This window comes from Arachis ipaensis, chromosome B9 (assembly GCF_059453495.1).
Source record: "Arachis ipaensis isolate K30076 ecotype BB chromosome B9, ASM5945349v1, whole genome shotgun sequence".
Taxonomy (NCBI): Eukaryota; Viridiplantae; Streptophyta; class Magnoliopsida; order Fabales; family Fabaceae; genus Arachis; species Arachis ipaensis.
Genome location: NC_142444.1, coordinates 10690724 through 10712851, shown reverse-complemented (window position 1 = coordinate 10712851; position 22128 = coordinate 10690724). Strand labels below are relative to the sequence as shown.

Below are 22128 nucleotides of genomic sequence, written 5' to 3'. Positions count from 1 at the left end.
AGGCTTGTGATGCAGCTTTGAGTAGAGAAAATAGAGGAGAGAAGAACGAGATTGTGATTGAGAAAGAAAGGAATTTTGGAATAATTTAATTGATTCAAAGAGTCAAAGCTATATGCAGTATATATAGCTGTACAAATAGAAAAAATTAAATAACTAACTAGTGGTGTAAAATTTAAATCTAACAAACTAACCAACCTACTAACTATACAAAACAAACTCTACAGCTATACAAAACAAACTCTAACAGATTGCTATTTTGCTGCATTTCAGTTTTATTGGGCAATACAAAGTATGCAGCTGTATTATGTTACACTTTTATTTATATAGTTATTTTGTAGTCCTATATAACTGCTATTTTAAACAAGAAAAAATTATCGTAATTGTGACGGTTTTAATTGCCGTTTTAAATATTTAAAAAATCATCATTTTAATAATAAAAATTATTACGATTTTTGAAAAAACGTTGTTTTTGGATATAATGACAGTTTAAACTGTCATAATTATTCCAAAAAATTGTCATAATAACCAATTTTTTATGTAGTGAGCTAGTGGTTAATTCTAGTATTTTATATAATATTGTTGTCAAATATATTAATGAGAAACAATTAGAATTTTTGAGTTGTATGCATACGAATATTTTATAATGTATTGTCTAATTAATAAAAACATTTGCAGCTATCCACTAATATAACCCATCTTTTCCCTACATTGTTAACTAACATATAGTGATTAATAAGCTCAAATAAATAACATACCATAAAAATTAAAAATAATTTTGTAAATATATATTAAGATGCAAAAATATTTTTTATTTTATCTGCATATGAAAATGATAACCCCAACTTTCAGAGAGGAAAAAATCTGACTGTATGATTTTAAGTTTAAAATTTTTTGGACTTTTTTCTTGTCTTCAGCTGTTTCTTGATGATGACTTATTCTTAGGTTTGCTGGAAAATACTGGACTGATCTTAGCTTAGGAATCATATGAAGGATTTAGTTTTATATGTGATTGGAAATCATAATATGTAAACACTATTTTGCTTTTTCTTTCATCAGAATCAAATTAAACTCATGTAAACCTATCGTTCAGCTCTACAATTCACTCTTTTTTCAGCAATGTTTTTGCCAGAAAATATATTCAGAGCAAAGAGATTTCAAAGAGCTATAGCTAATAAGAGATAAAGATAGGTATCAAGGAGTGATTTTAATATACAGAAAATTATTCTTTTTTTGTTTTTCACCGATATTAAGGACGGAACTAGAATAATTTTTTGGAGGGGCCAACATAAAAAGTATAATTTTAAAAAGAGAAAAAAAAAATTAGAGGAACAATGTAAAAATTAAAGGACTCTGTAGTAAAAAAAAAAATAATATTAAATTGGCCAAATGTACTAGGCTCCACCCCTGCACGGTATCCTTTAATTTGGTAAGGCAAAGATTAATTTGTAACAAATCAAAACTTCATTTAAGAGTTTGTTATTAGATAAAAAATTGTTGGAAAAGTATATGGAATCAATTTTAAATCAATCAAAATAATTTAATTAATTATAAATATAGTAATTAATTTTATTTATTTATGATTTAAAATATTGATTATTAAATACTTTACCACATTCAAATTAGGAGGAAATACGTTCAGTATCATTGCAACGTGAATCACGAAAACTGATTTAATTAGCTTCCGTCTTTTCACCCTCTTTCCCTTTCTAAATGCCTAAAACATGATAAATCAGAAAACAAATTTAGAACCATCCAATTTACAAAGAAAAAAAGCACCCTAATGCCTAGCATAAACACCATTCACGTAGAGGTTTTGAATTCACCCAGAGGCATTTGGCTGGTTTTTGGCTAGAATCATCTTAGTTCCCTAGCATTATTGAAAATTGTTATATGCACAAGATGAAAATCGAACTTTTAACACTTACTTAAATAGACTAATAATTTAATATTAGACCAATCCAACTTAGTTACCCAGCAAATTATTCTTATATGCTCTAAATTGAATATATATCATTATATTCATCACTCAAATTAGGGTTTTCTAATAATTTTTTCAGCTTTTCTAAATTTTGTATAGTGTATATATGTTATGACACTGATTTACTTAAGTGGTATGTTTAATTTTACGGTGTAGCTTGAAGTTGTATAGTGGAATAGAATAAAAGAGAATAAACTAAGATGTTGATTATTTAAAAGATTCCGAAAAATGTATGACGATAAAACCTAATTCACCGGAGTTAAATATACACCGGCAAAACGTATTGAAATATTATAATCAATAATTTGTTAATAGTTTATGGTGTAAATTTTAACAATTTTAAAAGAGAAAAATAAATATAAAAAAATATGGTCAATGATACATTCTACGGTTAGCAAATGATAATTTAACTGTAAGTCTAAAATAAATTTCAAATTATAAAGATGTACATTATCTAAAGATAAAGTATAAAGTAACTCTCACTTTTTAAATTAATTTTCTGAGTTTAGTTAGATCAACTTAATTTTTATACAAATATTTTTCTAATTTAAATATCTTATATATTTTATATAATTATTTTTTAATTAGAATTTAGGAATTAAATTCTTCAACAAGAAAAAAAAGATAAAATTAATTAAATATTAATCGAACAAACACTAGTTTCCAAACTTTTTTCACTTGAAATAACATTTTTGGTGTATTGACTACTTTATAATCTCTGTTTCTATGGTTGACAATAAAATTAAAGGCATATATACTCAATACCAAAAATAAATAAATTGTTCCTTTTTCCTTTTTCTTCTTTTTCCACTCTTGGTCTTGACAAAGAGAGGAGAGCATTTTCCTTCTATAGTGTCAAATCATGTAACCAACCTTCTGTCGTGCAATAACAATGCTAGAAAATATAAAAAGTGAATGTTATAGATTCTAAAAAGTGGTACCTACTTATTAAAAAAAATTAAAAATTAATATTTAATTTAAAAGATATAAAAATAAATAATTTTTAAAAAATTAAAATTTATTAAAAAAATTAAGTTAAGTAAAATTTAAGTACCAACACACTATAAAATTGACTATATTAAAAAGTTACTATAGTGTCTAAAAATAGCGTCTAATTTAAGAAAAAAATTAAAAATTAATATTTAATTAAAAAATATTAATAAATATTTTTAGATATTTAAAATTTATTATAAAAAATAAATTAAATAAAATTTAGATACTAAATAATAAAGACTATAAAATTTATCATATTAAAATAATATATTCATACCTACAAAATCTATTATTTTTGTTGTACGTGGATAGTATAATATTATTAATTAAAATTAGTAAAATAGTATTTGAAAATTTACAGTTAGTTAAAAAAGTTGAGTTGATTAATATGAATTTGAATCCTCTAAATTTTAAATTTCTATTTTAGAGTGAGATTTCTCATCATTAAATATTTTTTTTCTCATATTTTTTTTTAGTTTCACTTATGAAATAAATAGTAATAGATCGTACTTTACCTTCTAAAATAAAATTCAAAATTTAAAAAATCCAAATTCGATTAACAATTTAACATACACCTATAATAAAATAGCAAACTTATCTTCAACTTTTTTCTAATTCTCATCTCTAATTATTTAATGGAATCAAAATCCCTACATTATCCCTATTGCCTATTACGTATCTATCATCACCCTCTTCTTCACTTTCATAATCATCGACACTACCTTCTGGACTCCCTTTCTCAACCATTACCTTCGCTCTTTTTCCATTTCTCATCTTTTATCACCAAATTAAGATTTGGTCCCCTATCACACCACTTTCACCACCACCACTAAATATTTGTCCCAAACAAAAATAAATGCCATTAATGTGATCTAGCATTTTTAAGTTCGAGTCCACACGAGCATTTTTTAAAGAGACTTTTTGTAGGTGTTTCTAATGTGATCTAGCATACTGCTGGAGCCGCACGGTTCATTGTTTGACTGTGACCGATTCGAGTTCACATCATAGCTTTTTTTTTAAAAAGGCTTCATGCAGATGCTTCTAATGTGATCTAGCATACTGCTGGTCTACTGGTGGAGACACATGGTTCATCGGTTGACTGCGATCGATTTGAGTCCACACAAGAGCATTTTTTAAAAAAAGCTTCATGCAAGTGTTTCTAATGTGATTTAACATACTGCTGGTCTACTGGTGGATGTGCGCAATTGTTCGTTTGACTGCGATCGGTTCGCATTTGACCCACCCAATTTGACTGCGATCGGTTCGCATTTGACCCACCCAAGTTATTTTCTGTCCGATCGGATTAACAAACTGAAACGCCTAAACTACCGGTTTACCAGTTTTTAGTCGAACCGGTCAATCCAGTTCGAAACATAAAGAACTTAAGGACGATAGGAGAAGTACGGTGGCAGAATGACAAAGGAACGACGCAGAGCGTATGCACAAAAAGGATAAAATTAATTAAATATTAATCGAATAAAAACTTTTTTTTTCACTTGAAATAACACTTTTGGTGTATTTGACGACTTTATAATCTCTGTTTTTATGGTTGAAAATAAAAGCAAGGCATATGCTCAATACCAAAATAAATAAATTATTCTTTTTTTTTTCTCTTTCTTTTTTTTTCCCTCTTGACAAACGAGGAGAGCATTTTCCTACTATAGTGTCAAATCATGTAACTGACCTTCTGTCATGCAATAACAATGTCAAATAACTTATGTGTACCTATAAAATTTATTATTTTTGTTGTATGCGAATAGTATACAATTATTAATTAAACTAGTAAAATTATATTTGAAAATTTATATTATTGATCAAAATAATTTTAAAAGATATAAGGGAGGTGGGCGAGGAGGAGAAAAAGGAGTGAGAGTAGCAAATGATATTCAATGGAGGTGGGGTTGTGCAGGAGGCCATGAATGGTTGTGAAGGAGAGACAGAGGAGTGGGTGTGGTAAGTTTATGATTTCTATATACGCTTCCACAAATGTTAATGTCTCAAATAAAGTAGAAAGTACGTCGTTACTTTGAAAATGACTCACTATTAGAGGATAACAAATAAAGTAGTAAGTTATGGACTTGATTTTTTTGTTTTCTTTTTTGTAAAAAACAAATATATGTAAGTCATTTGAAATTTAAAAAAAAAAGGGGATGGTTAGGCAAATTACTCTTTAAAATCTCTGTATTTCATGTAACATATACTAAAATAAAGAGTTAAAATTTATTTAGTTAACAAAGAGTGAATGCTTCTTATTAATAATAAAAATAATAAGCTATGAATCACGGACACTTTGCTAAATTATCGTGTTCACATGTCAGACACATTTTGGATACTACATTTATCGGGCTCAGGATTCGGTGGTCCCAGAACCTTTAGACCACTTAGTGGTCCCATTAAAAAACATGTTTTTAGAGTTTTTTTAATAATTACTACATAGTCCTCGAACTAATTTTATTTACAAATTAACCCCATATCTTTTATTTAATTATAGAAACTGTTTTTTATTTTATAAATTATTATTTTATCAATTATCTATTATATTTATTAACAATCAAATACAAAAATAACAACCAATTATATCCTCCATTGATCCTAATAAAGCTTTTGGCCATTCCAATCTATTAAAATATTAAATTTGATCTCGTGACGTTCGTCCATGGCTTCCAAATCGTGTTTCCTTGAAATTCAATCAATTGGTTTATCAAAACAATCGATTGATTTATCAAAACAATCGATTGAATGATAACTCAATCGATTGGATTACAGTGTATCACAAAACAATCGATTGAAAGTTGTAAGGTAGAATGGTTTTCGCTTAAACCAATCGATTATTTATACTTTCCAATCGAATGTATGCCTCAAAACAATCGATTGTTTTTGTTACTCAATCGATTGAATTCACGAAAACAACATGGATTTGCCAAATACAATCGATTGGAAAGTGATGATATTGAAGTTTTAGCCAAATTCAATCGATTGGTAATGTAATCCAATCGATTGGAAGGTGATGAAGTTGAATTTTTTGCCAACTTCAATCGATTGTAATGCTACCCAATCGATTGAAATGTGATGACTTTGAATTTTTTGTCAAATTCAATCGATTGGTAATGAAATCCAATCGATTGAAAAGTGATGACATTGAACTTTTTGCCAAATTCAATCGATTGAAATTTGAAACGTGCTATGTATTAAAGCAGATAACCCTGCATATTCACACTCACTCCCCCTTTTAAACGTTCGAACGCCATTTCTGCACCTCTCTCCTCTCTCTAAAATCCAAAAAGCTTATGTCTTCTTCTTCTCCATTCTACCCACATCCACTCCAAACTATATACATAATTTCAACCCTCATCAAAATCCCTACAAAACCCACAAAACCAGTATCCCCATAATGGCCAGAACTAAGAACGCCAAAAGAGTCAGGGTTGAGGGAGAAAGCTCTGCCCACGCCAGACTAATTGCTTCATCCCATTACATGGCAAGGTGGCTGCCGTCTCGCAGGGCACTGAACAACTATGCGGAGAAGTTCGAGTCCAGGGCAATTGTTCCTCCCAGGTACATAACAGCCGAGTTCATTCAGGATAGACATTATAATTTGGTGTGGAATGCATTGCAAACACAACACTTAATTGATTTTGTACAAACTAGGGATGATTATTACCCGCACTTGGTTAGGGCTGTTTATAGTACTTTAAATTATGTTGTTCCTGAACCTGATGAAGAGGGTGAAGAGGGTGAGGAGGTAATGCCGCTGATTGAGTTTGATTTAGGAAAACAATATTATAGAGTTACTTTGCAAGAACTAGCTGAACAATGGAGTCTAGGTTATCATGGGGCAAAATTTACTGGAGGTATTGCGGCAGATGAGGAATGGAGTGAATACAATAGATTAGTTGGTTTGCAGAGTTTACAATATGAGAATCCACACATGGATGCTAGAGGTAATATAAGTTGCAGTGGGATGGGCAATATTTACTTTTTAGTATTTCTCAATTTCTATGAATTAATAAAAGATAAAAAAATATTTTTTTCTTACACAATCAATTTCACGAATAAAGTATCGAAACGAATAATTGCAAAATTAGAGATTCTATTCACTGACCTCGATTTTGTAATCAAAATAATGGTTTATTTTTTGAACACTACAATAAAAAACTTGATTGGACCTTTGCTGATTGCTGCAACGGTGATTAACGATGAAGAAATAGTGGATATTAAATAGACGGATAAAAAAATAAAAATAAAAATTGAATATTGAGTAGATGGATGTTCCAAAAAAAAATAATTAATTTTTTTATAATCAAAGAAAATGATACACGATTTCAATGGTGGGATTGAATAATTAGTGATGGATTATTCACCAATTTATAATGTTAATATTGAGGAAAAGATAAGATTAGTTTATTTACATCAAAATAAAACAGCAAAAATTGAAGATAGAATTTTAAAGATAAGATAGATGAATAATAAGATAATTTATAAAGAGATAACAAGATTGAAATATGCGCAGGACACATTTCAATCGATTGGGTAGCATTACCAATCGATTGAAGTTGGCAAAAAATTCCACTTCATCACCTTTCAATCGATTGGATTACATTACCAATCGATTGAATTTGGCTAAAACTTCAATGTCATCACTTTCCAATCGATTGTATTTGGCAAATCCATGTTGTTTTCGTGAATTCAATCGATTGAATAACAAAAACAATCGATTGTTTTGGGGCATTCATTCGATTGGAAAGTATAAACAATCGATTGGTTTAAGCGAATTATACCTTACAACTTTCAATCGATTGTTTTGTGATACACTGTAATCCAATCGATTGAGTTATCATTCAATCGATTGTTTTGATAAACCAGATTGAATTTCAAGGAAACACGATTTGGAAGCCATGGACGAACGTTACGAGATCAAATTTAATATTTTAATGGATTGGAATGGCCAAAAGCTTTATTAGGATCAATGGAGGATATAATTGGTTGTTGTTTTTGTATTTGATTGTTAATAAATATAATAGATAATTGATAAAATAATAATTTATAAAATAAAAAACAGTTTCTATAATTAAATAAAATATATAGGGTTAATTTGTAATTAAAATTAGTTCAAGGACTATGTAGCAATTGTTAAAAAAGCTCTAAAAACATGTTTTCTAATGGGATCACTAAATGGTCCAAAAGTTCTGGAACCACCGAATCCTGAGCCCACTCACCGACACTCGTCCGACACGCGTGTCTACTGTCTCTATATCTAACCGTGTCTTAATAAAAAGTAAAAAAATTTTCTCCAGGCACGCTTGGACACACTTAAATACCATCACGTATCAGCGTGTCCAGTCTTATTCTTAACATATATTCTTGAAATACATTTAGATATAGTATATATTGTTATTTATTAAAACAAAAAATATTTTAAATACTTGATATAATTAAAATAAGATATTAAAAATAATTAAAAAAATTAATTTATATTTTAATATCAATAAAATATCAAAATATTATTACGATTTATTTAAAAAATACTTTATATTTTATATGTATACGTATTCCCGTGTCTTATAAAAATTTAAAATTCACATGTCGGCGTGTCCCGTATCCATGTTAGTGTCCGTGCATGATAATTAATAAGTGTTTCCCATTACAAATATTTTTACTCAGATTTATTTATCGTTTTTTCATCATTTTGAAAACAGAACATTGTGAAAGTGTAGAACATTAAAATTATGACTTTATAACTAATATTAAAAACACAGAATAAAAGCAGAAAATATTTTCTAAAATCATATGGGCCATTATACTGTTTTGAACTTGATATTTGTCCTCATTCCACCTCAATTTTGAAGAGAACCAAAATTAGATATTTGGAAGAAAATAGGGGGCTAAAATAAATCTCAGTCATTTCACTAGATAGAAAATTGCAATAGTGCTGCAATTTCATGGAAATTCACTGCAAAAACTGGAATAAGAGATTTATATATCAATTAGATCAACAGGATATGCCTTAAACTTATGAAGACTGAGGGACTCGTGTGGCAATTAGCGACCAGAGAATAACAATTCATTTCACTACTAAATTTTCATTATTAAGAAAATACCATCAAGAGAAAATGTATGCTTGATGTTACAGTTCCATAGCGAACCGAAAGTAGATTACAAGTATTGATCTCTCTAAATACCAAAAAAACTATGATAAGAACAAATAAAAAAATAAAATAAACCACAACAACATAGGATGGCGCAGATAAATTAAGCACCATATGCACATATACCACCAACTCAAGAAAAAAAAAAAAGAAAAAAAAAACTATTCCTGTCTTTTTCTATCTTTTTTGGTACCTTGCTTTGTTACTTCAAATCATTGCTGCCTTAAATAACTTTATTTTCTAGGATAAAATGACGTATAAAGATAGCAGTAAGAACATGACTGTTATTGCTTTCGGTTAGGATTATCTCTCCTAACCCACTGTTGGGCTGGTTTTCTTGGATTTCTTACAGTTGAATTAGAATGGGGGTTACCTGCTCTCTGCTTCCTTGCACCAAAATTCCTATGTCCACTTGAGCTAGGCCTGTTTGAGCTAGGTTCATGTTTTCCTGGCGCGACTGCAGGTGAATCCTTTTCTTGTTGCTCATCAGATTCTTTCGTTAGCGTGGAGCTCGACGCTGCTAGTGATTGCGGAAGATACATACCGGGCACTATTACTATATCTCTCTTGGATTCAATCAAGCCATTGTTCTCCTTCTGTAAATTTAAGATGGTTTCAAATTTCTTCCTCCTAATGATCTCATCCTCAGATTGAAGGAGGTTTTCCTCATCATTGGCTTCATCATTTTCCAATCTCTGAATTCCAATAGAAAACAGAAATGAGTAACTTCAAGAGCAACACAAAAGGAGTTAAATTTATCAATTTGAGTTTATGGTAAAACCAATTCACAAGAAATCAAACTGTCCTTAATCCTAAGTTTGCAACTGAAATACACACTTAATTTTAAGAACTATCTATAATCTATAATTAATAAATGGTGGACGAAACTTTACTGCTATACTAGAAGAACAAAATTTTTGAGGACCAATCTTTGCATGCATCTAGGATTTTTAATAATTCGTTTTCAACCTTTCTTTCTTTCTTTCTCTTTCTTTCTTTTTCTTTCTTTCTTTCTTTCTTTCTTCTGTAAACTGGACTCAGCATTCTTTATTGCAAGTCCAGCCCATTAAGTTTTGACCATATATTTTGGATCCATGTGAGGATGTCTTATCCTCTTATGTACATTCTCTTAATATGAACCATTTTCTATAATAATAAAAAATTTGAGCCTGTTGTAGGCTAATACAAAGCTTCTGAATCATCTTTCTCTTCTGAATCATTAATAATAATAGGCTCTCCTAAATCAGACAAGCCCTACCATATTGCAACTTTGGTTGCTAAGCCAACGCACCAAGTTCTCATTGATATTTGATACTTTGCAACTAGTATGAAATAAGATATATTGTAGCTGCAATTCGTCGATGGATCCCTAAAACTAAGGGGTTTGTTTATGTAAATGATTATCTATATTGTGGTAATGTGTTCATGGACAGTGAAGATTTCTCTCATGGGAAATCAGTGATTTCAAGTTGGTATATAAGAGCCTTGCAAGTTCTGGCTATGTAAAACCTAGGGTCATGTTCTTGTTTGGCCATTCTCAAGGCAAGCACTTAGATGAGTTAGATCCAAACACCCTCACTCATGCAAATAAGGGTATAATGTGAATTATAATGTTGCAATCAGCCATCCTTATGAATCACACACATTAGCAATTAGTGATTTCAAGTTATGTAATTCTGGTGACCGTAAACAATAATACTTCGAAACTAATACGCTCATGTTTATATAAGAATAAACAACTTACCAATTGGGAAGAATGCGAGTCAACTAGGTCAAGCACATGATCCAAATCCTTTCCATCAAAAGGCTTACGACAGACTGGGCAGTTTCCAACTCCCTCTTCCAATTTTCCATTTTTATCTAATAACACAAACAGAAATTCCTTAGAAAATTGCACTCCTCATTTGTCATGGTATTCACTAAGATTGTATTACCGGAATGACCAAAGAAGCAAAAGTTCTCAATGCAAGGAGATTAGTATAGATGCCACAATGTTAGTTAACTACAAATAGTAAACTACAATCTCAAATTGTAAACATTTGAAAAAACTCTATCAAGAAAAGAACTCCTAAGGAGTTGTTTCTGAGGTGGGGTCTTGGAGGAAAAGGGAAGGAAAGGAAGGTTAGTAGTGTTAAATTTTGAATTTTTACACCACAAAGCTTGTAGATTTAATTTCATATTGTGGACTATATCTAGATCTAATTTCATATTGCAAACCATATAATGTCAAAAGTAAATATCTGATTGTCCATACCTCGGTTAGGGTGCGTAGTTGCACTTGCTGAATAAGCAGAGTCTGCTTCTTTAGAAGTTTGAAGCCAGTTCCACCATTGAATGATGCATTCACTGTCAATTATCAATAAAAATTAAAGATAAATTAGATGTTAAAATGGCAACCAAAATAAAGTTAACTACATACAAATTCTAAAACTCTAATACAATGAATAATGAAAATAAGAACCAAAAGATCAGAACTCAAAATGATACAATTAATAAGTGCGCACCTGTGGAAACAGTGAAAGCAAGACATTAGCTTCATAAAAGGCAATTTTGTACTCTGTTGATCTTCAGGGACCAAAGGGAACAAGCACAACGGACAATCCCCATCAGGATGGTTCATAGTTGACAGCTTCTCTGCTGCTTCCTACAAATATATTTTACATGGTAAATTATAAGTTATGAGATTACAAATCTATTTTGATGTGCTATCTATTTAAAGGTTACACAACTTTCATGTTACCCAAAGCAAAATCACAAATTAAACAACAACAACAAAGCGTTTTCCTATTAGATGGTCAACTACATAGATCAAACGGCACTATTGTGCCCTAAAAAAAAAAAAAAAAAAAAAAAAAAAAAACCTATACTGAAAAAAATGAATAAGTCACAGTCAAAATAAAAGAGGGAATCAATGAGTAGGTTTACATTTTCCAACAGATTAAATATCATTTGAACAGATTTTAACAAGATGTGTGATACAAACATCTTTATGACTTAATGGTGATCTATATCCTCAAGTTATAGATTGATAGAAGTCCTATAACTAAAGTACATCGCCAAAGGAGCAAGGTGTGAAGCAACAGATCATTGACTGATCATTGGTAGTATAACAAGGAAATCAAATCTTATTCGTCATAGGGACGTGAAGCATGACAAAAATGGACGTGGGAAAAAGAGGGAATAAAATCCATAATTATTGAAGTTACTAGTTCAGAAAGTGCAGCAGATATATCAACAATGAAACCGTTACCTCGCAAAGAGCTACAAGCATTAAAGAAGGGGAGAGCTCGTTAGCTTTACTTCGTATGTAATTCAACAGATACTTTTGTCTCTGTTCATCCAGACCCTTGGAATCCACAAGATTGACAGAAGGCGGTTCTTCCGGATACTATCACAACAAAGATGCAAAAGAATATAAGCTTATCTATACTGATTTAAAAAGAGGAATCAAGATTGCACATGATTTCCAAACTAATTTAAGAATGAGATGAAGCTGGAAGATAACTAGTTATATCCAACAAAATTAAATTTCACTAAATTATTCATGCAGTCTCTCAGCAAAAAGAGGACTAGGAAAGTGCATCAAATATCCTGATCAACTTTATTTTACAGCACCCAGATAACTTTATTCAAATTCCCCTTTTTTTATTAAAACAAGAAATTCATTAAGACATCAATGAAGTGAAGCTTCCTAAAACTGCAACCTTGTTATAAGGGTACCCCTTTTCAAATGACAATGAACTTTTACATCAAGTGGAAGCCAACCACAAGACCATGCTTAAGATTCTAAAATAATATCCTAAGATACCATATTCAAAAGCAGCTAGCAAACTCTATTTGTATATGCAAATTTGCAACAAAGCATACCTGCGGGCCTGCTTTTACGTCTACAGTGGCTTCTACAAACTGTAAAGAGAAATAATACAAAAATTATTTTTGAAAATCAGAATGATACATTTGCTCCACGGGCAGTATCATAATTCATAAGTCTAAAAATCAAAACTAACAGACCAAGGGAAACAAAAATGCATTAATAACTGTAATATCTAATCATCATAACCATTAGAATCCCACATCACAGAAAAATAACAAATAAGGCCTCAATAATCTTTACAAGTCTTTGGCAACCTTCCCCTTAAATTAGTTGCACTCGATTCTAATAACATCACTATATCAGCAACACACCATGAAGATTGAATGATCCCAGGGTACTTAAGCCTTTTGCATAACAATCATAATCCCAATCAAGTTTGATGGCAAATCAAGAAATTAACATAATCATCGAAATAAATAACCAAATAATAATAATAATAATAATAGTTACTAATCCTATCAACTAATCACATCTTTTTGTGTACCACTGCCAAACTTCCAGCTCATCGAATTCATATTGAGATTATAGTATATACACTAATACCATTACTGAACCAAACTCATCTTTTGGAAATTGATTCCTATGATTTCAAAAGCATGCTTATGGTACCTACTCGAACATAAATTTAATTTCTTTTATTAAAAAAAAAAACCGCAATCAAACATAGCTCAGTTATACGGTTGCTGAACTAAAACAATACAACTGATCATCATACATGAATCGAAGCCAAAAGAAGTAAGCATACATAAAACGAAAAGAAAATAATTTACAGAAAAAATGACGATGCAGAAAGAGGAGGAAAAATTGACCTGTTCGAAGGAAACATCAGCGGTTCTTGGCTTGACGGAGATGAGAAAATGGGGAGGGAAGGATTCCAGAAGGACGCAATCGGTTCCATATACGGCCTCCACAGCTTCAACTTCAGCCACCACTTCTTCTTCTTCCGTCGCCATTTCTTTCTCAGATTCCTTGGAATGCACACGCGTATCAACAATTCGATTTTGATTATTTATCATTTATTTATTTCGAGTAACCAACAATTAACCGATTATCTGAATGGGTCGGTATTGGCTGCGGGTGCCGGGTGCAACTCTCGAACTTTGTTTAAAAAGAAAAAATTATTACGGTGGATATTTTGGATTTGGATTTACTAAATTTTATATTTTTATTCTAGAGTGAGATTTTTTATTATTAAATATTTTTTTATATTTTTTTGTTTCATTTATAAAATAAATAGTAATAGAATATATTTTACTTTTCAAAATAAAATTCAAAATTTAAAAAATTTAAATTCAAATACTTTTACCGGATGATATTGTAAATCTTTAAATAATTTGATATATTAAAAATGTTTTTTTTTTCATCTTAAAAATGTTATTTACACGTTAAAAGTTAGTCAATAAACCAAATATTATATATTTAAAACAATTTGGTTAATCAAGTTGTTTGTTTATTCTTTTCTTTTGCTTAAACAAATATGGAGATCAAATTTTGTATGCAACAATTTATTACTTAATATTATATTTTTAAATAAAATTTAAATTTATAATAGATTAATCTTTAATTTATGAAATTAGAAGATATTATAAGTAATAAAAAAATATTATATATTTATGTATATATAATATTTAATTTATTTTAATATATATTTTATACAAATAATTGATTTAGTGACTAATTCTTTATTTATACCCATAATATAATTATTGATATATTTGACTAAAGTATAACTAATGTTATTTCTATCAGAAGACATGTTCATAAAAGTAATCATCAATGACTATAGTATTATACTCACACCTAAAATTGGTGCATAATAAATTGGGATTGAATCCTTTTTAAGGAGAAAAAAATTAGATGGTATTCAGTGTTCAATTTAATTATTTATTGTTTTTTTTATTTATTTTTGGTTTCACTCATAAAATCAAAGATGAGAGATTATACTGTATTCTATCAATTGTTAAAAAAACTGGAGAGAATCATTTTCTGAATGTTTGTTTCAAATATTAGATATATTAGTTTTTATAAATTAAAATAATAAAAGTTTCTAGAAAGATGATAAAATAATCTTTAATGTTCAAAAAACATTCGGTTGGTATTACGATGGGTAATCAGAGATTAGTGGGCTGGACTCGTTGGGTTGGCCCAATCGTCTGAAGGAGGGAGCCCTTTGATTAGGTTTACGTCTGAGAGCCTCCGTCCGACTTGTGTATGTGAGAGAATGGGAGTGGTACCTGCAAAGACACTCTGATGCCTAAGTCAGCAGGGTCTAAGCAATTTTAGAGAATATTAGAACTTAGAGATACCTGAGGGATGTCAGTGTATTTATAGTGGTGAACCAATAACCACCGTTGGAGTAGTTCCACCTTTTAAGGAGGATAATCGTCCCTTTATCTTAGAGAAGTTGAGATATGGCTCCTAGAAGTGAGTGAGAAATTTTGGGAGCAGTTACTTATTTGAATAAGTGCTATCTGCCAGCTAATCTTCACTTCCGACTTCCTTAATGCAAGTCGTGGTTGAAACCGACTTCTTGAGAGAAAGTCGATGTTGAGTGATGGTCAATCTTTGGATTGAGCCTCTCATTTGGACCTGGATTTTAGTGTTGAGTCAGGATATGAACAATTAAAAAATAAAATTATTTAAAATTACAAAAATAAAGTATGAATTTATTTAAGATTAATTGCCTAATTGGTCTAATATTTTAAAATATTAAACATAAAATTTGTTTTTTTTTTCTAAGAATTAATTTATCTAAAATAAAAATTATTATGGACCAGTCTAGATTATTAGTCAAATTATTCTTCCATATTTCCATCTGAACGACTAAAAGTCAAATTGGGTTGGAACTACAAGGGTGGTGGATTGGCCTCCAAGATTTAAAAATGTTGGGTTGACAAAATTTACCAACTTTTTCTATTTCTGGGACTCAGTCGCAAATTATTTTTTATATTGGGATGAGAATGATACTTTTTATAACGGTTCAACTAGGTATCCTTTAAAAATAGTATAATATTCAGTCTTTTATTACAATAATTAAAAAAAATTAAAATAAATACAACTAAAAATTATGAATAGATTTACTGTCTTTTTAAAATTAAATACACATTCAAAATACAATATAAAAAAATTGAAATTTAAAATTTAAATTTTAAATTTCTGTTTTAGATTTAATATATTTAATTATTAATATATTATAATTTAAATACATATCTAAAAATCAAATTATTCAAAATTCAAAATTTTGATTTTAAAATTATAAAATAAACCTTAAACTATCAAATTATTAATTAAACTCGTACAAAACACTCAAAGAAGCAGAGAAATCACGTTTGTGTCATGTCGAAAATCCAGGCGCACATGGAAAACTCAGAGATGCACATCGAGAAGGCATCCTCCGCTGTCGTTCATCGGTGCCACCTTCCTCTTCCGCGCTCATCCTCAACGCTGCCTTCCTCCTTTTCGGCGCTCATTTACAACGCTGTCTTTTTAATGTTTAAATTTAAATTTTAGATTTATGATTTTAGATGTGTTTTAAAAATATTTTCTGTATAACTTCATAATTTTAGATGTGTTACAATTATTTTTTAATGTTTAAATTTAGATTTTAGATTTATAATTTTGGATGTGTTTCAAAAATATTTTCTGTATAACTTCATAATTTTATATGTGTTACAATTATTTTTTAATGTTTAAATTTAGAATTTAGATTTATGATTTTATATTTTCTGTATAACTTCATAATTTTAGATGTGTTACAATTATTTTTTAATGTTTAAATTTAAATTTTAGATTTATGATTTTGGATGTGTTTTAAAAATATTTTTTGTATAACTTAATATTTTAGATGTGTTACATTTGAAAAAGAAACTACAATTGAAAATATTTTAGTTTATGTATATAATTATATTCGACCATTCATAATTGTATTATTAACATTTATATTGTATTATTAAAGTTGACTGATTTTAGATGTGTTTTAAAAATATTTTGTATAAAATATCATACTATCAGATATGTTATAATCAAAAAATAACAACACAATTTTAAATTAATTGTTGATTATAATAATTTTGAATACTAATAAGTATCGAAAAAAATTTAACTGATAATTTAAATAATAAATATTATATTCATTTGATCGAATAAAAAATCAAAAGATTAGTTGTATTATTAACGTTTAAATTTAAATATTTAAAGTTAGCCTGATTTTGGATGTGTTTTAAAAATATTTTGAATAAAATATCATACTATTATGTGTTATAATTGATAAATAACAACAGAATTTTTATAACCATATCAACTACATCTTCTCTCTTAAATTTCAGATTTTTTTTGCTTCTTTGCTCAAACTACTTACGTAGAAAGTACTTTATTTGCAACAACTTTATTAATAAAATTAAATAAGATCAACCTTGTTCCAATTAAATCAGTAGAGTGTTTTTATATTTAAATTAAAATATAATTAAAAATGTTGACCATGATATTTCTTAACAAATTACATAAACACATGTGTGAAAAATAATGATACCTTTCACCAATGCAAAATGAGAGAGTGCTTCAGCTGGAAAGTGGTGATGGTCTTCACCAATGAAGACGAGATGGAGGATTCAGCTGGCAGCGTGTTTGGGATTCACTAATGCGTGTGAATGTCCCGTAGAATAAGGAATTTAAAAAACTGTATCTATTATGTGAAGTTACGAAAGTAAAGCAAAGTCACCGTAACCACCAATGAAGTGGGTGGGTTTTAAAATTTAAATAAATTAAAATCTAATTATAGATATGTATCTACAAAATAGGAACATGTTACACTAAAAAAATAATTAAATATTATTTAAATATGATTAAAGGCTGATTAGTATTGTACAACTAGTATTTCCCTTTTTATAATTATGTAGTGTAAGGATATTAATCTTAAATGTGACATTATTTGATTTAAAATGTAAAAATTGGATCTTTCAATTTTTGGGAGAAGAATCATCGGACTCTTCAATTTTTTTAAAAACAAAAATCGAACCATCTAATCTATAAACTTCAAAATTAAAAAATTACAACAAATAAAACAGATCCTCCAATATAATATTAAGACTTCTCTTAAAAAAATCTTATAAAATAATCAGACTGTCCGATTACATAGTCCCATATTAAAAAAATAACACATTCAAAACCAACATACTTGGATTGCATTAATGTCCGAAAAAAAGAAGTGACTTGCATTTGTAATTTTGGAACCAACTTCGATATTTATTCCTATACTAAAATATAGGTTTTTGGTTTAACTTCTATGAAATTTGCTTATAAAGAATTAAATTAGTAAAAGACATCTTTGATAGCATGAATACTTTGATAATGATAAACGGTTTCGCTACGTTACCAACAGCATATCTGCCAACTTCTTCCAACTCTTATTTATAATTGTGTTTCATAGAAGTGTGTTCGTGGATATGTCTAATAAAAATGTCTTTTTTATAGCTGTGTTTAATAGAAGTGTCTTTATAGATATATTTTCTGGATGTGTCTCTTTATATATGTATTTAAAATATATTAATTATTAGACACATCTACGAACACACTTCCATAAAACACAATTATAAATAAGAGTTGGCAGAAATTGGTAGATAATATGTTGGTACCCTATACTTTTCCAATGATAAATTAGAAGATACTTGTCAATAGGAGGGGCAAAAACTATCTTGATAGTTGTAAATTTGTAATGTATCATCATCAGCTTCTATTGAAGTCCCTATGGCTATGCTGCATTGTAAAGATCTACGGAGAAAACATAAATCCAGACACAAGTTTTGGTTCTTTGAAGTTTGAATTAATCCCGATAAAAGGCTAAAAATTAGCATTTAGTGATCTTACTATTTATCCACAAGAATAAACATCCCACAGTTTTCTTTCATTGCAACACCCTTCGTGTGCTTATTACTTAAAATTCTGTTGATAAATAACTATTTCTCCAACTGAACACCCTTTCACTTCTCTTCTCAGTCAAAGAGTTAGCACTTGTTTTTATCATTTTCAATGGTTTCAAATCTTGAATATATTATGAATGAAATACAAAGAAATAATTAAATTTAATCGCACAACATTAACCAGCTCTGAATATGATGGAGATAAATAACCGATTTGAAATTCACCTAAGCCGTGGATAAAGCATTGCATAACGACTTGTATGCATTTACACATAGCTTGAACTTCTCTTCAGCCATTGCCTGCTATCACGTAAAGGCGAAAATGCAAAAAAGAGATCCGTTAAGGAGAAAGACAACGCGGAAATGAGAAACAAATACTGTAATCAAAATTTTCATGTTTAGAAGGCACTATTATAATATAAGGTATACTTTTTGCCCTTCAAGTTTACTAAAAGTTTTAATAATATCCCTAAGTTTCAATTTGTCTCAATTTTGTTTCGAAAGTTTTCAGTTTGTATAAAAAATATTCCTGACAGCTAAATTTTAAAAAGATTTAGGACAAATCCAACAATGGATGATAACTATGTCTAATTTACTTGTGTTGAAGGTTGTTCTTGTGAAATTATTGCTAAATTGGTCATAAATTTTTTGAAAAATTAGCCGTTAAGGATAAATTTGATGCAAATCGAAAACTTTTTGGACAAAATTGAGACAAATTGAAACTTAGGAGTATTTTTGGAACTTTTAACAAACTTCAGGGATAAAAGGTATACTTTACCCTATAATATAAAGCAATGCCAATTTCTAAGACATAGATATAGGCCAAAAAAATATTTTTAACTCACCTGGGAAGGGCCTTGATGCTTATCAGGATGCCATTTTAAAGCCGACAACCGGAAACTACACAGGTAAGAAAGAGCTATGAGAAATTTTAATGTGTGTATATCCAAAGACAAGAACCAGAACTGAATAAGGAACCCTGAAGACTTACGCATTTTTAACATCTTCGATCTTTAGAGGACCTGTGGCAGGTAGACCAAGAATAGTTCTATCAGAACTTGATCCTACATAACATGATGAATCATCATCATCAGACTCTATGTCACTCACGCTTCTCCACTTGTTTGTCCTATTTGAGTGTTCCCTCCACTCAAAGTCAGACGTGGAAGACTCAGAAGAAGATCCCCTCAAATTAGTAAAAGACCATGTGTACCACTTTTTACCAAATCTTGCTTGGAAGATTTGCTCCGGACCATCATCAAAGTCCTCGCAGAAACTTTCTCTTCTGATCTTTCCTGAACTTAAAATGGAGATCAATGATTAGGAAAATAAAAGATAATATCATTAAGATAGAAAGAAGATTAATGCAAACAAGAGAATAGAAAACAAAGGACCTTTACATATTAAAAGTTGGAACAACACAGGTTATGGAACAATGTAATAACTAAATACTAAGAACAACTCACGTTTAGTTTTCTTTTGTGATTTTCCGCCAAACCGCTGACCAGAACTTGGTTGATCTTTATTGGAAAACCTTTTTGAATCATGATCTTGATCTCCATACCAGTCGGAGTTCCATTTTGTTTCCTTGTCCTAGGGAAAGGTGCGTAAACAAAAATCATCACGCAAATTGTCAACAATAAGCAATTCTAATTCATACAAACAAAGCACAATATGAAGTATCAGGTATAACCAAAACATAAAACATTACAACAAAGATATTAGAAAGCATACCTCAAATGAAATTTTAGAGGAACCACTATTGTAAAGGAGATTTTTTAAAGCTTTCTTTGCATCAGCACGCTTTTGCCGGGTAACATATTTGATATGAGTCTGAAGTTCACATTTGCAAAATCAGTGAAATAACTACATCCAGGTAGGGTTGTAAGTCCTAAACCACCTAACAAGCATGGTAAAGAAAATCGAGATTTTATGCGGAATAAAAAAAGTAAAGTAAATACGTAAAACAATGAATCGTAACAAGATTTAAATCGTAAAATCATCTGACCTAGTAGAAATTTTATAAAACCGGATGACTCATTTAAAATCATAACATGGAAAGATTTTAATAGTAAAATCAAGATTCTAGCTACTATGCTAACAAGTTTCAATCTAGAATAAGAATTCTCTATGAATCTCTTCTCTTCAGATATTGCATACCGCACTGAAAAATTGTTCATTCTTCATATATATATAGGAGTATATAGATTAGGAAATTCTATCTATGTGCACATTAAGAACATTAACACGTGTTATATCAAAGTTGAGTTGTGATGCAAAGAATCAAAGATATTAATAAAGAACAACATCAATGCTTAGCTTAGTTTACCATATAAATGTGTATTGAAACATCAATTTTAACCGCATTAAAAAAATTAAAAAATGGAACAAAATATTCCACGGTTATTGGAAAAATGTTAGCTGAAATGCATACCTTAGATGGATGATGACCAGTACTTCTTACATCCTGCAATGCAAGACCAAAAAAAATTATCAAAAAAGAGACAAAAAAAAAAAATCGGCGCAATTGAGAAAAAGGAAGAGATAATAAACTCACGGAGTTCCATTTACTCTTCCATTTGTCATAGGAACACGGGGTTGAATGAAACGCATAAGAAGATTGCTGTTGAAACATGTAAGAGTTTATAGAGAACAAGTTTCGCCATCGTGATGAAGCTCTTTGCATATTATCGAAGGAGATCAATGGTTCTGAGTTCTGACCAAAAGAATATTGAGGTCAAGGGTGCCTTTCTTTCAATTTCAACCTTCCACTGCATGTAGACGACGGTGTCGTTTTGAGTTTGTGGAGTCCCCAGTCCCCACGCCAAGGTTCTCTCTTATCGGAGGAAACTTGTATGGGCTTAAGGCCCAAATTTAAGCAGGCCTCATTCCCATATCTATAGGCCCAAAACCGTTGTGCGTGAGTCTGGAGATTTGGGGGGCGCAAGAGAAGAGAGGTTTGGGTCTTTAGGATATGGAAATGAGGGCAAGAGAGGAATGAGAGGCGATAATTATGTATAGTTTTATAACAATTAAAATCATCACATTTTAGTCGATTCAATCCATAATTAAAGTTTGAATAAAAGTAAGTATAAAAATATGTAATAAATATACTTTATTACATAAATACTTATCAAATTTATGCTTATACAGGAATAAAATGAGTGATGTTACGTGTACAAGTCTTTTTGTAACTAAGTCTAAGTTAATATAAAGTCTAGC

At 29.7% G+C, this 22128-nt stretch overlaps 2 protein-coding genes across 3 annotated transcripts; both read right to left on the bottom strand.

The window, feature by feature from the left end:
- Positions 1 to 9035: 9035 nt before the first annotated feature.
- LOC107618550 (RWD domain-containing protein) lies at positions 9036 to 14123 on the bottom strand. Its single transcript, XM_016320640.3, has 7 exons — positions 13801 to 14123; positions 12985 to 13023; positions 12368 to 12505; positions 11622 to 11761; positions 11372 to 11463; positions 10862 to 10977; positions 9036 to 9812 (listed from the first exon to the last, which is right to left on the bottom strand). The coding sequence occupies exons 1-7, from the start codon at positions 14005 to 14007 to the stop codon at positions 9402 to 9404; spliced, it is 1143 nt and encodes a 380-aa protein (XP_016176126.1). The 5' UTR covers positions 14008 to 14123; the 3' UTR covers positions 9036 to 9401.
- A 4732-nt stretch (positions 14124 to 18855) lies between these two features.
- LOC107618551 (uncharacterized) lies at positions 18856 to 21912 on the bottom strand. Of its 2 annotated transcripts, XM_021111441.2 has the most exons (8): positions 21464 to 21729; positions 21341 to 21373; positions 20641 to 20739; positions 20373 to 20499; positions 20130 to 20201; positions 19898 to 19970; positions 19752 to 19806; positions 18856 to 19206 (listed from the first exon to the last, which is right to left on the bottom strand). In XM_021111441.2, exons 1-8 carry the CDS (start codon positions 21590 to 21592, stop codon positions 19132 to 19134), a joined length of 663 nt encoding a protein of 220 aa, XP_020967100.1. In that variant the 5' UTR covers positions 21593 to 21729; the 3' UTR covers positions 18856 to 19131. The 2 variants fall into 2 exon arrangements, with proteins under 2 accessions (XP_020967100.1, XP_016176128.1); XM_016320642.3 differs by having other exon boundaries at positions 19898 to 20201; positions 21464 to 21912.
- Positions 21913 to 22128: the final 216 nt, after the last annotated feature.

Excerpts from the sequence above, each read along its gene's own strand:
- LOC107618550 (XM_016320640.3), bottom strand. The coding sequence starts at position 14,007 with ATGATAAATAATCAAAATCGAATTGTTGATACGCGTGTGCATTCCAAG. Across the intron at positions 12,506-12,984 it reads ACGTAAAAGCAGGCCCGCAG|TATCCGGAAGAACCGCCTTC; the intron begins GTATGCTTTGTT and ends TTGTTGTGATAG. Across the intron at positions 11,762-12,367 it reads TGCTTGTAGCTCTTTGCGAG|GAAGCAGCAGAGAAGCTGTC; the intron begins GTAACGGTTTCA and ends ATATATTTGTAG.
- LOC107618551 (XM_016320642.3), bottom strand. The coding sequence starts at position 21,592 with ATGCAAAGAGCTTCATCACGATGGCGAAACTTGTTCTCTATAAACTCT. Across the intron at positions 21,374-21,463 it reads GGAAGAGTAAATGGAACTCC|GATGTAAGAAGTACTGGTCA; the intron begins GTGAGTTTATTA and ends CTTGCATTGCAG. Across the intron at positions 19,807-19,897 it reads ATCGAAGATGTTAAAAATGC|TTTCCGGTTGTCGGCTTTAA; the intron begins GTAAGTCTTCAG and ends TTACCTGTGTAG.